Source organism: Chiloscyllium plagiosum, unplaced genomic scaffold, assembly GCF_037043375.1.
Source record: "Chiloscyllium plagiosum isolate Xiang-an unplaced genomic scaffold, Cpla_swu_hap1 HiC_scaffold_6, whole genome shotgun sequence".
Lineage (NCBI taxonomy): Eukaryota > Metazoa > Chordata > Chondrichthyes > Orectolobiformes > Hemiscylliidae > Chiloscyllium > Chiloscyllium plagiosum.
Genome location: NW_028270144.1, coordinates 107,440,206 through 107,457,099, shown reverse-complemented (window position 1 = coordinate 107,457,099; position 16,894 = coordinate 107,440,206). Strand labels below are relative to the sequence as shown.

The window sequence follows — 16,894 nt, the reverse complement described above, 5'->3', positions numbered from 1 at the left end:
AATCTTCTTTCTGCCTTCTCTAAAGCCTTCATATGCTTTCTAATGTATAAATTCCAGAATTGGGCACAATACACAAGTTGAAGCTAAACCAATATTTGCTAAAGTTCCATCATATTCCTTGTTTTTATGCATTATGCCTCTATTTATCAAACCTGAGGCATCAAATTTCATATTAACCACTTTTTAAATGCCGTGATAAAAAGTTCACAATAGTAAGTGGAGTAAATAAAGTAAATAAAGATAACTATTTTCATTGAATGGGAAGTGTATGAATGGGCAAGTAGCATAAAGATTAAAACCAGATCTTTCAAGCATGAAATGAGAAAATACTTCTCCACACAAAGTGTGATAGAAGTGTAGAACACTCTTTTACAAAGGATAATTAATGCTAGATCATTCTCATTTCTGCAATGAGAAATTTCAGTAATGACAAATTTTGTCTTGGATCCACAGAACAATTGCAAGAAAATACCGATTCATGGGGAAAATCAACAGTTAGACCACATGAGAGGAGAATAATGATTGGTTTTCAAGCAGACTCTGATTGATGGTGGCATCGCTGTGGAGAATGTGCCAAATAATAATGATTGGCCGTCAACTACCAGGCTTTGTTTAAACTTTAACTGAGACAGGTTGACTCTGATTCTTCAGGGTATTGCCCTGAGAAATTAACCAGCAGACAGCTGTTACTTAATTTGTTGAGTTGGAATAGACACAGTTTTCTAACTGTCACAACAAACAGGGCCTGTATACTTATATATTCAAGTGCACCATACGTCTGACTAACAATACTAAAGTGGTTATCAGCATAATTCTTCACACATGCAACAAATACTATCACAGACTCATAAAGCCACATGGCATGAAAACAGATCCTTCGATCCAACTCATCCATGCCGACCAGATATCCTTAATTAATCCAGTCCCCTTTGCCAACTTTTGCCCATTTCTCTTTAAATCCTTCCTATTCATATACTCATGTAGGTCCCTTTTATATGCTGGAATTGTACCAGCCTCCATCGCATCCTCTGGCAGCTCATCTCTGCGTGAAAAGTTGCCCATTAGGTCCCTTTTAAATCTTTCCACACTCACCTTAAATCATATGCCCTCTAGTTTTGGACTCCACCAACCTGGGGAAAAGACCTTGGATATTCACCCTGTCCATGCCCCTCATGATGTTACAAACCTATAAGGTCACCCTTCACCTCCGACGCTCCAGGGAAAAGAGCCCCAGCGTATAAAGCCTCTCCCTACAGTTCAAACCCTCCAACACTGGAAACATCCTTGTAAATCTTTTCTGAACCCTTGCAAGTTTCACAACAACCTTCCAATAGCAGGGAGACCAGAATTGAACACTATATCCCAAAGGTAGCCTAACCAATCTCTTGTATAGTCACAACATGGCCTCCCAACTCCTATACTCAATGAACTGACCAATAAAGACAAGCATAAGAAAGGCCTTCTTCACTATGTCTATCTGGGACTTTCAAGGCACTATGTACCTGCTCTCCAAGGTGCCTTTGTTCAGCAAAACTCCCCAGGACCTTACCATTAAGTGTACAAGTCCTGCCCTCATTTGCCTTTCCAAAATGCAACACCTCACATTTATCTAAATTAAACTCCGTCTACACACCTTGGCCCATTTGCCCATCTGTTCAAGTCTCATTGAATTCTGGTCACTGTCCACTACACCTCCAATTTTGGTCAAGAGTGTGGTGCTGGAAAAACACAGCAGATCAGGCAGCATCCGAGCAGCAGGGGAAGAGTCGACGTTTCGGGCAAAAGCCCTTCATCAGGAATGAGGCTTGCTTCAGGTTTAACACAGTGTGGAGATATAAGAGGTACCGGGTTCCAATCCCAAACAGGTATCATTCCTGATGAAGGGCTTTTGCTCGAAATGTCGACTTTCCTGTTCCTCAGATACTGCCTGACCTGGTGTGCTTTTCCAGCACCACACTATCGACTCTAATCTCCAGCATCTGCAGTCCTAACTTTTGCCTCCAATTTGGTGTCATCTGCAAACTTATTAAGCCCATGTTCACTTACCCCTAAAACACTTATACAAATGACAAAAAGCTGTGGACCCAGCACCAATCTTTGTGGCACACTGCTGGTCACAGGTCTACAGTCTGAAAAGCAACCCTCCACATCACCCTCTGTCTTCTACCTTTGAGTCAGCTCTGTATCCAAATGGCTAGTTCTCCCTGTATTTCATGTAATCTAACCTTGCTAATCAGTCTACAATGTGGAACCTTGTTGAGCACCTCACTGAAGTCTATATAGAGCATGTCCACTGCTCTGCCTTCATTAATCCTCTTCTTTACTTCTTCAAAATCTCAAGTTCGGGAAAGTCGATTTTCCACGCATCCCTCATCAGACTTTGCCTTTACAAATATATGTAAATTATGTCCCTCTGGGTTCCCCCCAACAATCTGTCCATCACCGATGTCAGGCTCACCAGTCAAAAGTTCCCTGGCTTTTCTTTACCACCTTTTTTAAATAGTGGCACCACGTTAGCCAACCTCCAGTCTTCTGGCACCTCACCTGTGGCTTTCGATGATACAAAAGCTCAGCAAGGGGCCCAGCATTCACTTCCTTAGCTTCCCACAGAGTTCTAAGGTACACATGATCAGGTCCCACAGATTTATCCACCTTTATGCATTTTAAGATGTCCAGCACCTTCTCCTCTGTAATATGGACATTTTTCAAGATGTCACAATTCATTTCCCCAAGTTCTCTACCTTCCATATCCTTCTCCACAGTAAATACTGATGCAAAATACTTGTTTATTATCTCCCCACATCCTGCAGTTCCACACATAGGTGGCCTTGCTGATTCTTGAGGGGCCCGATTCTCTCCGTAGTTATCCTTTTGTCCTTAATGTATTTGTAAAAACCCTTTGGATTCTCCTTAACCCAATTTGCCTAGGCTACCTCAAAGCTCCTTTTCGTCCTCTAGATTTCCCTCTTAAGTATACTACTATCACCTTTATACTCTTCTAGGGACTTTCTCGATCCCTGCTGTCTATACCTGACAATGGTTCCTTCTTTTTCTTGATCAAAACTGCAATTTCTCTTGTCATCCAGCACTCACTGCACCTACCAGCCTTGTCCTTTACCCTAAGAGGAACATACTGTTTCTGGACTCTCGTTATCTCATTTTTGAAGACTTCCCATTTACCAGCCATCCCTTTACCTGTGAATTTCTGATCCCAATCAATTTTTGAAAGTTTTTGCCTAATACCATGAAAATTGGCCTTCCTCTGGTCTCCTTCCTATCGGAAAGATGTTGTGAAACTTGAAAGGGTTCAGAAAAGATTTACAAGGATGTTGCCAGGGTTGAAGGATTTGAGCTATAGGGAGAGGCTGGATAGGCTGGGGCTGTTTTCCCTGGAGCATCGGAGGCTGAGGGGTGACCTTATAGAGGTTTACAAAATTATGAGGGGCATGGATATGATAAATAGGCAAAGTCTTTTCCCTGGGGTCAGGGAGTCCAGAACTAGAGGGCATAGGTTTAGGGTGAGAGGGGAAAGATATAAAAGAGACCTACGGGGCAACTTTTTCACACAGAGAGTGGTACGTGTATGGAATGTGGTGGAGGCTGGTACAATTGCAATATTTAAGAGGCATTTGGATGGGTATATGAATAGGAAGGGTTTGGAGGGATATGGGCCAGGTACTGGCAGGTGGGACTAGATTGGGTTGGGATAGCTGGTCGGCATGGACGGGTTGGACCGAAGGGTCCGTTTCCATGCTATACATCTCTATGACTCTATAATTGAATTAGGGTCACTAGTCCCAAACTGCTCCCCTGCTTACACATCAGTCACCTGCCCTGCCTTATTTCCCAAGAGTAGGTCTTGTCAGTACAGAATCAGAAAATTTTCTTGTACACACTTAACAAATTCCTCTCCATCCAAGCCCTTAACACTATGGCAATCCCAGTTTATGTTTGGAAAGGTAAAATCCCTACCATTACCACTCTATTATTCTTACAGCTAACTGAGATCTCTTTTAAATTTGTTTCTCAATTTCCTGCTGAATATTGCAGGGTCTGTAGTACAATCCCAATAAGGTGATCATCCCTTCCTTATTTCTCAGTTCCACCCAAATAACTTCCCTGAATGTACTCCCAAAAATATCCTCTAAGTACAATCATAGTATTATCCCTAATCAAATACGCAACTCCCCCTCCTCTCACACCCTGCTTTCTATCCTTCCTAAAGCATCTATACCCTGGAACATTAAGCTGCAAGTCGTGTCCATCCCTAAGCCTCGTCACAATGCTATCCCAGTCCCATGTTTTCAACCATGCCCTGAGTTCATTTGCCTTACCTGTTAGGCCTCTTGCACTGAAATAAATGCAGTTTAATTTATCAGTCCTCCATCCTTCTCTGTTTTGTTCCTGCCTGCCCTGATTGTTTGACTTGCTCCTTTTTCCAAATGCACTAGCCTCAGATTGAGGTCTTTTCTCACTATCTCCCTGGATCCCACCCCACTACACACCACCCCCACCCCAACAACCTTACAGGTTTAAATCCTCTGAACAGCTATAGCAAATCTCTCTGTCAGTATTCACTATAGCAACATCTCTACCAATCAAAGTTGCCAACCTATCAGCACTTCCTTCTTATGCAATATACCTATTGGTTTTTCACTTGAATTGATATTGCTGTGATTTGTCCTGAAGAGTGCAAGACAAATTGTCAAAGTGCTAATGCAGAACTTGAATATTCAGCAATATTCAAGTTCTGCATTACCAAACGACTACTTATTCTGAAGATAGATTGCAGAATTTTGGGACTGTTTACCTTAGACCATAAGACATACGAACAGAAATTAGACTATTCAGCCCATCAAGGTAAAAACAATGACTGCAGATGCTGGAAACCAAATTCTGGATTAGTGGTGCTGGAAGAGCACAGCAGTTCAGGCAGCATCCAAGGAGCAGTAAAATTGATGTTTCGGGCAAAAGCCCCTCATCAGGAATAAAGGCAGAGAGCCTGAAGCATGGAGAGATAAGCTAGAGGAGGGTGGGGGTGGGGAGAAAGTAGCATAGAGTACAATAGGTGAGTGGGGGAGGGGATGAAGGTGATAGGTCAGGGGTGGGGGGAGGGTGGAGTGGATAGGTGGAAAAGAAGATAGGCAGGTAGGACAAGTCATGGGGATAGTGCTGACCTGGAAGTTTGGAACCAAGGTGAGGTGGGCGAAGGGGAAATGAGGAAACTGTTGAAGTCCACATTGATGCCCTGGGGTTGAGGTGTTCCGAGGCGGAAGATGAGGTGTTCTTCCTCCAGGCGTCTGGTGGTGAGGGAGCGGCGGTGAAGGAGGCCCAGGACCTCCATGTCCTCGGCAGAGTGGGAGGGGGGGTTGAAATGTTGGACCACAGGGCGGTGTGGTTGAATGGTGCGGGTGTCCTGGAGATGTTCCCTAAAGTGCTCTGCTCGGAGGCGTCCGGTCTTCCTAATGTAGAGGAGACCGGATCGGGAGCAATGGATACAATAAATGATATTAGTGGATGTGCAGGTAAAACTTTGATGGATGTGGAAGGCTCCTTTAGGGCCTTGGATGGAGGTGAGGGAGGAGGTGTGGGCGCAGGTTTTGCAATTCCTGCGGTAGCAGGGGAAGGTGCCAGGATGGGAGGGTGGGTTGTAGGGGGGCGTGGACCTGACCAGGTAGTCACGGAGGGAACGGTCTTTGCGGAAGGTGGAAAGGGGTGGGGAGGGAAATATATCCCTGGTGGTGGGGTCTTTTTGGAGGTGGCGGAAATGTCGGCGGATGATTTGGTTTATGCGAAGGTTGATAGGGTGGAAGGTGAGCACCAGGGGCGTTCTGTCCTTGTTACGGTTGGAGGGGTGGGATCTGAGGGCGGAGGTGCGGGATGTGGACGAGATGCGTTGGAGGGCATCTTTAACCACGTGGGAAGGGAAATTGTGGTATCTAAAGAAGGAGGCCATCTGGTGTGTTCTGTGGTGGAACTGGTCCTCCTGGGAGCAGATACGGTGGAGGCAGAGGAATTGGGAATACGGGATAGCATTTTTGCAAGAGGTAGGGTGGGAAGAGGTATAATCCAGGTAGCTGTGGGAGTCGGGGGGGTTTGTAAAAAATGTCAGTGTCAAGTCGGTCATCATTAATGGAGATAGAGAGGTCCAGGAAGGGGAGGGAGGTGTCAGAGATGGTCCAGGTGAATTTAAGGTCAGGGTAAAATGTGTTGGTGAAGTTGATGAATTGCTCAACCTCCTCGTGGGAGCACGAGGTGGTGCCAATGCAGTCATCAATGTAGCGGAGGAAGAGGTGGGGAGTGGTGCCGGTGTAATTACAGAAGATCAACTGTTCTACGTAGCCAACAAAAAGACAGGCATAGCTGGGGCCTATACGTATGCCCATGGCTACCCCTTTGGTCTGCAGGAAGTGGAAGGATTCGAAGAAGAAATTGTTAAGGGTGAGGACCAGTTCGGCCAAACGAATGAGAGTGTCGGTGGAAGGGTACTGTTGGGGATGTCGGGAGAGGAAAAAACGGAGGACTTGGAGGCCCTAGTCATGGCGGATGGAGGTATAGAGGGATTGGATATCCATGGTGAAGATGAGGTGTTGGGGGCCAGAGAAATGGAAGTCTTGGAGGAGGTGGAGGGCGTGGGTGGTGTCTTGAACGTATGTGGGGAGTTCCTGGACTAAGGGGGATAGGACAATGTCGAGGTAGGTAGAGATGAGTTCAGTGGGGCAGGAGCATGCTGAGACAATGGGTCAGCCAGGATGGTCAGGCTTGTGGATCTTGGGAAGGAGGTAGAACCGGGCAGTGCGGGGTTCCCGGACTATGAGGTTGGAAGCTGTGGGTGGGAGATCTCCTGAGGTGATGAGGTTCTATATGGTCTGGGAGATGATGGTTTGGTGATGGGGGGTGGGGTCATGGTCAAGGGGGGCGGTAGGAAGAGGTGTCCTCGAGTTGGCGTTTGGCTTCTGCGGTGTAGAGGTCAGTGCTCCAGACTACCACTGCGCCCCCTTTATCCGCTGGCTTGAGCCCATCAAGTCTGCTGCGTCATTCAAACATGGCAGATAAGTTTCTTGAGCCCCTCCTCCTGCTTTCTCCTTGTATCTTCTTGGCAATCAAGAACCTATGTATCTCAGTCTTAAATATGCTCAATGACCTGACTTTCACAGCGTTCTGAATTCCATGGATTCCTTGGAAGCAGAAGGTAAGAAGAGATATGAATAAAGCGTTCAAAATCATGAGAGGTCTGGGCAAAGTAGATGTGGAGACATTGCTCCCCTGGTAAAATATCAAAAACAAGAGGGCATAGATTTAACGAGATTGGTAAAAGTTAAGTGAATGGAATGTGAGTGAGTGGTTTGAACATGGAATTCACTGCCTGAAAGTGTAGTGAAGGCAGGTTCAATCAAGGCATTCGAGAGGGCATTATATGATTATTTGATTAAAAATAATGTGCAGGGCTATGGGAAAGGGTAGGAGAATGGCACTAAGTCATGGTGCACAATTAGAGTGCCACTGCAAACACAATGAGCCAAATGACCCCTATTTGCACCATAACAATTATGTTATGTTGTAAAATTTAAAATCTGCAATTGATTGCATTTGGCGTAACCAAACATATGAAGGGCCACGGGGCAAACCAATACGATAGCTTCCAGTTAACCCTGGACATTGAATACAACAGGAGTCCCAAATTGTTTCAGTATTGAATGGGGATCAAAATTTTAACTTTAATTCCTGGAAAACCTAAACTTAAAAGACTCTGATTTTGTTGTTTTGAGAGGATGCACCAAGATGCAAATTGTCTGACGACCAGTTCTGTTAGCTTATGCGGTTGGAAACAAAGCAGGCAAATCTGCCATGATCTGACTGAATGGAGGAACAAAGTTTGGGCCAAATAACCGACTCCTGTTCCTCTGTGCCTGGAAAGGACGAACAAAAATCACTCACGCTTTCTTAATATCCGCATTCGTTGCATTCCTAATAATGCCCAGGACAGTGTAGTAATCCTGACCCATCTTCTGATCAGCAGTTTCCCAGTATATATTAAACTTTTGAAGGATGTTTGCTTTCCTCAGATCCTCACAGCGCTGTCTTCCTCGGCGGCGCCCGTTGCTGTGGCAACCGTCCGGTCTCACAAGATGGCGGCAGCGACCGCGGTCTCCAAGGTAACCGGCGCATGGGCATCTGGGAATTGTAGTTCCCGAGGAGGGTTGTTTTGTGCAGAAACCAGCTCTTCTACAGTTTACGCCTCATTGTCCCATGTTTTGAAATTATTTAATATAATGTGAACAATCTTTTGTTTTGAAAAGAACACATCTGATTGCTAAAATAAAGTCTGTACCTTGTAAATTTTTTGGTGCATGTTTATGTGCAGGTCAGGTGAATTGGCCATGCTAAATTGTCCATAGTGCTGGTTGCATTAGTCAGAGGGAAATGGGTCTGGGTGGGTTACCCTTTGGAGGGTTGGTGTGGACTGGTTGGGCCGAAGGGCCTGTGACTGCACTGTAGGGAATCTAATCTATTCTAAAAATCTAAAAAAAAGCCACCTTATTTTCAAAACTTCCAAAGTGGACCACTTTGCATCCTTGTGCATTCCCTTTCTTAAAACAAAAAAGTTTTGGTTTTTAAGTTTTGGTTTTCTTAGAGATAAAAGTAAATTTCTGGTTCCATTTCTATATTGTATTCTACATGGATCTCCTTTTTAGTCAAGTTCAACTAGAAATGATCCTGATGGTTTGAAAGATGTGTTCACAGTGACTCTCTTGACTAAATCCTGACAATCTCCATGCCTACTAGCAGTTAGAACAACATAAAAATGAACCTATTCTGATTAAGTAGGACACTTAGAATTATTATACTTCTAGATACAAAATGTAGAAGTTCAATTCAGTGCATTTCTCAGAGTTCGCATGAGATTAGTAACTTGACACATTGTTGTTCAGCACTTGATTATCATGTAGCAGTCAGTATGGCACCCTGATCTTATAACTGGCAAAGTCCTCACTGCTGTCACCATTTTAAATATTGCATGTGACCTGGGACATTTCAGTTGACAATCCTTTTGACATTTGTCAAACATGCATATCACTATCATTTTGATTTAATTTATAAATTAATTACTCTTGATTCACTTGTCTTTACACTTTACTGTGATACTTTGATTTTATAAAATAAAAAAGTACCACTATCAATCTTATATTTAAGCAACTATTTGTATGAAAAGTAAGATGGGAAGAAAGAAAACAATATTGGAGATCTAGACACAAACTAAAGACCTTCCTTTAAACACTAGATATATCCCAAAGATGTCCAAAGATGCACAGATTAGGTGATTAGCCATGGTAAATGCAGGATATGGGGATTGGTGAGATGCTCTTTGGAAAGTCAGTGCAGACTTGATGCGCCAAATGGCCTCTTTCCATACTTTAGGGATTCTATGATTCACCAAATTCTTTTACCAATCAGCTTCCTTCCCTACACTTGTATCACGCTCAGGTTCGAGATGTCAATCGGCTGCTGGTCTTACTACGGGTTGGCCTCTTGACCTACACCTTTCAGCTTCTCCCATTCAACTCTCCTCTGGAGAATTCACTCCTTGCAGTAAATCTTCATGAATGCACCTTTGCACCAAATTTCCACCTTGATTGAATTTCCTGAGAGGTTATGCACTCAATCTTTTTCACATTCTGCTGAAAGTGAGGACTGCGGATGCTGGAGATCAGAGTTGAGAGTGTGGTGCTGGAAAAGCACAGCAGGTCAGGTAGCATCCAAGGAGCAGGAGAATTGCTGTTTTGGGCATCCTGATGAAGGGCTTATGCCTAAAACGTCGATTCTCTTGCTCCTTGGATGCTACCTGATCTGCTGTGCTTTTCCAGCACCACACTTGATTAATTCTGCTGAAGTCAAGCACGACCTCTGGAGGCAATTCAGGGATTTGAGAGATTCATTCGGACACTCAAGGTGGTTAGGGTCAGGTTCCTCCCCTCATAAGGGATGAGGAGCCAAATTTTGGGCATCCCACCATCGATATTGGCGGTTCCTGCTGAGTTTGGACTGTTTTCTCCAGGATTGAGAGTAAAGGGGGGATTGAATGAGATGAAAATGATTGTTGCAGCTGCTAGTGCTAGTGCTACTGGGGGGAAAGGAGGTGAGATTTCCCACAAGGCAGTGCAGAGTTAGTGGTAAAGGGGGAATTGGATAGGTAAGAGTGAGTTTGGGAGATTTTACATCAAATTGTGAGAGTGGTAGAGCATGAGCATGAGCAAGAGCATTGGTGAGAGGTGTGTGCAGTAGTTGTAATGGAGTAAGGCTGAGGTAGCAGAGGCAAGATGGTAGGACTCACTCTGGTGGAGTGGAGGAAATTATTGACCTTCTTTCTGCATTGTTGGGTGTTCCTCAAGATGGCTGAGACTGCCCTGATGGTAACCTTGGATCAGGTTGTCCTCGTCTGGTGTCATTGCTTACTCTGCCAGTCCTGTGGAAAAAGTACATCCCTCCTCTCTACCACCCCATCCCTCCAAATCCCTGTCTGCAAAGCAGAGTATCAATTTCCCCTACTGAGTTATGTCAAGGGCAAATCGCATTAAAGGTGCAAGGCAGCTCCAACTTACCGTGCTTGACTAGATGTACAATGGCCTTTGATAATTGAGCTGGTGTGATGCCAGAAATCTCAGAATATCCCAACAGTGATGAGTACTTCCGATTACAATGAGTAGGGGATTGGGCTAGCATTTGATGAGAGGGGCATCATGTGAGAATGGTTATAGTTAATAAGGTGAGTTTGGGATAATAGCATGAGAAGACCTGCTAGGCCTCCTGAAGAGAAACTCTCCTTAACAGAAGCCAACAAAAGTAACACTTTGCCAAAATATTTAAAATTCCACCCAGTATCTTCTAGCAGCCAAGAAATAAATACATTTATGTCTGTACATTGTGTGACGTTTCATTGTTCTTGTATGTTAGAAAAGTGATAAAGTCTGACAAGCTTCTTAAGCCAGATTGGCTTTTAGTTTACATTATCCACTTGTACTGTTTTAAAATTTCAGCTTCGACCACTATTTGGATAGTTCTTTCAAATGTGAGATCTTCTTTTGATTGTAACAGTTAAAAGAAAGGTATCAGAAAGTCAGATGACATTTCTATCACAAGGTGGTTCTCATTGTAAATCGCCATTACTACAAAAATCTGATGATGTGTAAAGACCATTAATAAAATTGTCAACAGGTTCCTCAGGAAGCTGTATTCTTCTGCTAAGTCATTCTTTCTCCATCATGTGACTGGTACTCAATTTTAAGTAATTGTCAAATACCCTTACAATATTATCAAAGATTTGTTTCTCTTCTGTTAATTTTGTCATTTTAAAACATAACGTGCAATTGGATTTACAGAGTAAAGAAATATGCCTTTGCTGGGATTCTTTTGTAATCCTAAAACAATTCTATATTGCACAATTGTGTCTTCCATATAGTCCAGTTAAGATTAGATTACTTATAGTGCGGAAACAGATCCTTTGGCCCAACAAGTCCACACCGTCCCGCCGAAGCACAACCCACCCATACTCCTACATTTACCCCTTACCTAACACTACGGGCAATTTAGTATGGCCAATTCACCTGACCTGCACATCTTTGGACTCTGGGAGGAAACCGGAGCACCCGGAGGAAACCCACGCAGACACGGGGAGAACGTGCAAACTCCACACAGTCAGTCGCCCGAGGCGGGAACTGAACCCAGGTCTCTGGCGCTGTGAGGCAGCAGCCCATTAATTTCCCTATCTGAAGGATATGTGATTTTGGAAGTGTAATATCTTTCTTCCTTCACAAATGTTTAACTGCGGCTGTTTCTCTTATTTGAATAAATTACTTGGAAATTGTTGCAAGGAATTCTTTTTTGTAAATGTAACAGATTTTACTTTTCACTGTTGTTAACTTTTACAATCAGTTCAATTGTGTTCAATGTTCAGCAGGTAATTTAAATTCATTCAACTATGTCACTATTTTATTTAATTATTATATAACAATAATGAATTGCCAATAAAACAAAAACCTTAGTTTTGTTGTCTTTATATGTAGATTAAGTTCTCTCTTCATGTTTTGCTTTTCAGAAATCTTCCTTAAATGATGGTCATTAAAATTGAAAGAATAAAATAGAAATATCCTTCCATTTTGGTTGCAAAAATTATTTTCAAATTTTCAATTTATTGGAATGTTGTAAATTGTAGAAATATCTCATTTTAGTTTCTGTACAAAATAAACAAATATCTATACAAATCCCTCCATGATTACTGTATATTTGTCAGTGCTATAGAGGATATGCACCCTTTCTGCTTCATCTCTGTGTCATCCCACATTGAGAAAATGGTGTTACATGGAAACATAGGAACAGGAGTAAGCTATTCAGCCATTCGGGGCCTGTTCCATCATTCATTGAGATAATGGCTGACGTGTGGCCTAACTCCATATACCTGCCTTTGACCTGTATCCTTTTATACCTTTGCTTAACAAAACAATTCTCAGATTTAAAATTAATAACTGATCTAGCATCAGCTGCTATTTTTGGGAGAGTCCCAAACTTTTGTTTGTTGAAGTGCTTTCTGATATTTTTCTTGAACAGTCTGGTCCTAGTTTTCAATTTATATCCTTTAGTTCTAGAATCCCCAATCAGTGGAAGTAGTTTATCTTTATCTACCCTGGTTTTTCCAGTTACTATCTTGAAGACTTTGATCAGACCACCTCTTAACCTTCTTAATTCTGGAGAAAACAGGCCTAATTTGTATAATCTGTCCTCATAACTAAACCCTTGAAGTTCAGGTATCATTTTGTAAACCCACACTTTAATTCCTCCAAGCCAATATATTCTTCCTAAGGTGTTACATTTCAAGACAAGAATTTCAGTTGAATAAGAATTTTTCTGTTGAAAACAGTTTAAAATAAATTAAAATTAATAACTGATCTAGCATCAGCTTCTGCTTTCAATTTTTCCACTCATTAGTTGATATATACTGCTATTTTTGTTATTTTCTTCATGAGTTTGTGTTTCCTTAATGAAGACTTTTCCTGATATTTTAAACAATTAAAACAATGCTCTTTTGCTTAATATAGCATCTTAAGCCTTCTTTTGGCTTTTCATCTTTGAATTTCCCTTTTATGTGCAACATTTTATACAATTACATTATGGGACCTAAATCTGGTGTGAAGTATCAGCTTCTGTATCCTGGAATTCTGATTTCTCTGTGAGATACTGTTTGATCTTGTTGGAAATTGGGTTCCCTTTCAAACTGAATTTTTTTACTAATTCTAGTAATTCCTGTGTAGCTTACAGCAGTTACTTGTTTTCTCTAAATATGAACAATTTCTAATCAATATGACAAAAGGAAGGTGACAATAAGCATCACCAAGGCCATAATGTTCCATTTGCTTTGTGTTTCATTTAGCACCCTGTGTACCCTATTATCAATACAGTGATTAGGAAAATAAAAGTTTTGTTCTCAAAAAGAACGAAAGCTAACCTTCAGATAAAAGTAGACAAATAGGAACAGTTATGTTGATGTCATGAGTCACAGTCCTGTGTCCATTTGTTCAAGGATTCAAATGAGTGATTGACATTGCGTAAGCTACAACAGAAGGCTATTCTCAACAGGCAGTACTTGTCAGGGAGCTGTCTTCTTCAGATGGGAGGTGGACTAGAGGAGATTGAGGAAAGACCCAGGGAAATGTTCCCTAATACTTCAGCTACGGTACAGGAAGCTGCCTTCACAACTTTAATGAGATTGTCACATTCTGTGCTGACCATGTGTTCATCCTCTGGCATCAGTGAACCATTGTCAATTGTCAGAGTTGAATCTTTTTTCTCTAACTAATATGTCATATATAAACTGCTGCTTCTTAACAAACTTAATAAACTATCTAAAAATTTTTATCAATGGTCAACTATCTGTGTGAGGTGAATGGTCAACTATCTGTGTAAGAAAAAACCTGTCAAAATCTAAAAGTCTTCACCAGTTTTGTTTTCAAGATTTGTAGCTGATTTGAGGTTTTATAGACATGCAGAGAGTGGTTATGTTTCCTTCAGCTTTTTTATTACAAGCAGCTATTTCCACTTAAGGTGGCAGGCACTGTGTGTTTTTAAGCTGCTGGATATTTTGAGATATGTTATCAATTTCCTGCATGATTTTTTTCTCTGTTGCTTCTTCCTGGGTGGCAGTGGATTTATAGAACTGAATACTTTTTTTCAGGTTACCATGTGTCCTTCTCATGGAAGAGGTGATCAAGCAGCACTTTGGGTTCTTGGGAGGAAGTTACTAGTTAGGCCACAGAGTGTGCAATCCTGGTTGCTGCACTAGAGAGGGTGCAGAAGGATGTTGCCTGGACCGATATGTTTCAGCTCTGAAGAGAGACTGGATGTGCTGGGGTTGCCTTCTTTAAAGCGTCGAAGGCTAAAGGGGTGAACTTGATTTAGGTGTCCAAAATTATGAACGGCATAGATAGTATCGATAGGAAGAAACATTTCCCCTTCATCGATAATTAGGGGCATTGATTTAAGGAAAAGGGCAGGGTATTCAGAGGATATTTAAGGAAATCTACTTCAACCCAGAGGGTAGTGGAGTACTGTATCCGGAACTGACTGCCTGAGAAGTTGGTATAGACAGAAATCCTCACAACATTTTAGAAGTGCTTTAATGAACATTTGAAATGCCATAACACAATAGGCTATAGCCAAGTGTTAGAAAATAGGATTAGTATAGATTATTGCTTGATGATCAGTGCAAGTATGGTGGGCCAAAGGACCTGTTTCCATGCTGGAAATCTCAGTACCTCTATTCACGTTACACGACATCTGCCAAGTATTTGCCCATTCACTCAACCTGTTCAAACAGACTTGAAGCCTCTTTACATTCTCCTCATCACTCACAGTCCCATTCTGCTTTGTGTCCTCAGCAAATTGTTAATATCACATTTCATTCCCTCATTTAATCAATGAAATATACTGTAAATAGCTAAAGCCCAAGAACTGATCCCTGCTGTATGTTCCTTTCACTCCAAAATAGACCCATTTATTCCTACAATTTCCTATTTGCTAACAATTCCTAATCCATACCAGCGACATTCCTTCTAATTTATTTTTTTCTTCTGCACAGATCTCCGAGGTTCATGCACAGTAGCGATTTCTGGAACTGGAAGTCAATGCAGTGTTGCACGTTGGAATGTTGATTGCTATACACAGAATGTCAGAGTGACTGCACACGAAGCTTAGTGGAAATGTTGAATATCACCTCCAATCTTGTATCTTTTATCTTTGCACACTTACTTCTTTTGTGGGAATTTTTCAAAAGCTTTCTGAAAATCCAAATACTCACCGCACTCACTGGCCCTCCTTGTTTGTTCTATTACTTATGACCTCAAAGATCTCTAGTTTTTTTTAAACTCTAGTAGTTTCGTCAAACATAATTTACCCTCCATAAAACCATGTTGACTTTGTCTAATTTGTTGATGTTTTCTGGGTGTCCTGTTATTTGAGCTTGTACAGGACATTGCTGAGGCCTCTTCTGGAATACTATGTCCAGTTCTGGTTGTCCTGTTAGAGGAAGGATATTATTAAGCTGGAAATGGTTCGGAAGAGATCTACCAGGATGTTGCTTGGTGTGGAAGGTTTGAGTTATAAAGAAAAGCTGGATAGGCTGGAACTTTTTTCACTGGAGCATAGGAGGTTGAAAAGAGACCTTATAGAAGTTTATAAAATAATGAGGTGTGTAGATAGAGTTAATGGTAGTTTCTTCCTCCTAGGGGGATTTCAAGGCTAGAGGGCACATTTTTAAGGGAGAGGAGAGAGATTTTAAAAAAGACATGAAGGGCAAATGTTTTACACAGAGGGTGGTTCGCATGTGGAATGAACTTCCTGAGGAAGTGGTGGATTAATGTTTACAATGTTAACAATGTTTAAAAGACATTTAGGTAAGTACATGAATAGGAAAGGTTTGGAGGGATATGAGCCAGGAGCAGGCAGTTGGGACTAGTTTAGTTTTGGATTCTCTTTGGCATGTATTGGTTGGACCGAAGAGTTTGTTTCCGTGCTGTATGACTCACTGACTCTATAATAGACACTAGCGTTTTCCCTATAACTGATATTAGGCTAACTGGTCTATTATTTCCTGTTTTCTTTCTCTCTTCTTTTTTTAAATAGCAGTGTTACATTTACCACTCTCCAATCATCAGGGATTATTCTAGAATCTGCAGAATTTTGAAACAGCAATTAACACAAACATTATTTTCGTGTAATTTATATAATTCGTCATTGGGTTGCAAAGTGACATAGTCCAAATTCAAAGCGAGGCAAATCTAAACAAGGGAAACTACAAAGGCATGAGACATTAGTTGGCTATGATGGGTTGGGTAACTTCATTAAAAGAATTATGGTGAATAGGCAACAGCTAATATTTAAGGAGCCAACATATTATGCACATAAATTATCAGGCTCTGAGGATTTATCAGCATTCAATAATTTCTCCAGCATGTTTTTACCTCAATACTGGTTTCCTTCAAATCCTCCTTCTCACCAATTGCTTGGTTCCTGAGCATTTCTGAAAAGTTATTTCCTCCATGAAAGAACTAAAGCCCTTGAAGACAGAAACAGGGGAATATATTATGGGGAACAAAGAAATGGCAGAAGAATTGAATTGTTACTTAAGATCTGTGTTCACTGGGGAAGACACAAGCAATCTCCCAGAGGTAACAGTGGCTGAAGGATCTGAACTGAAGGGAACTTATATTTGCCAGGAATTGATGTTGGAGAGACTGTTAGGTCTGAAGGTTAATAAGTCCCCGGGGCCTGATGGTCTACATCCCAGGGTACTAAAGGAGGTGGCTCGAGAAATCATGGATGCGTTGGTGATTATTTTCCAGAGTTC

The 16,894-nt window shown here is 41.8% G+C and overlaps 1 protein-coding gene across 2 annotated transcripts in view; it reads right to left on the bottom strand.

Moving 5' to 3' along the window:
- Window positions 1–8,062, bottom strand: part of dnajb13 (DnaJ heat shock protein family (Hsp40) member B13) — an 84,870-nt gene extending 76,808 nt beyond the window's left edge. For both annotated transcript variants that reach the window (XM_087988327.1, XM_043692202.2), the window contains exon 1: window positions 7,939–8,062. In XM_087988327.1, the coding sequence (XP_087844453.1) occupies window positions 7,939–8,006 (68 nt within the window). In that variant the 5' untranslated portion in view covers window positions 8,007–8,062. The remainder of the gene's footprint in view (window positions 1–7,938) is intronic.
- Window positions 8,063–16,894: the final 8,832 nt, after the last annotated feature.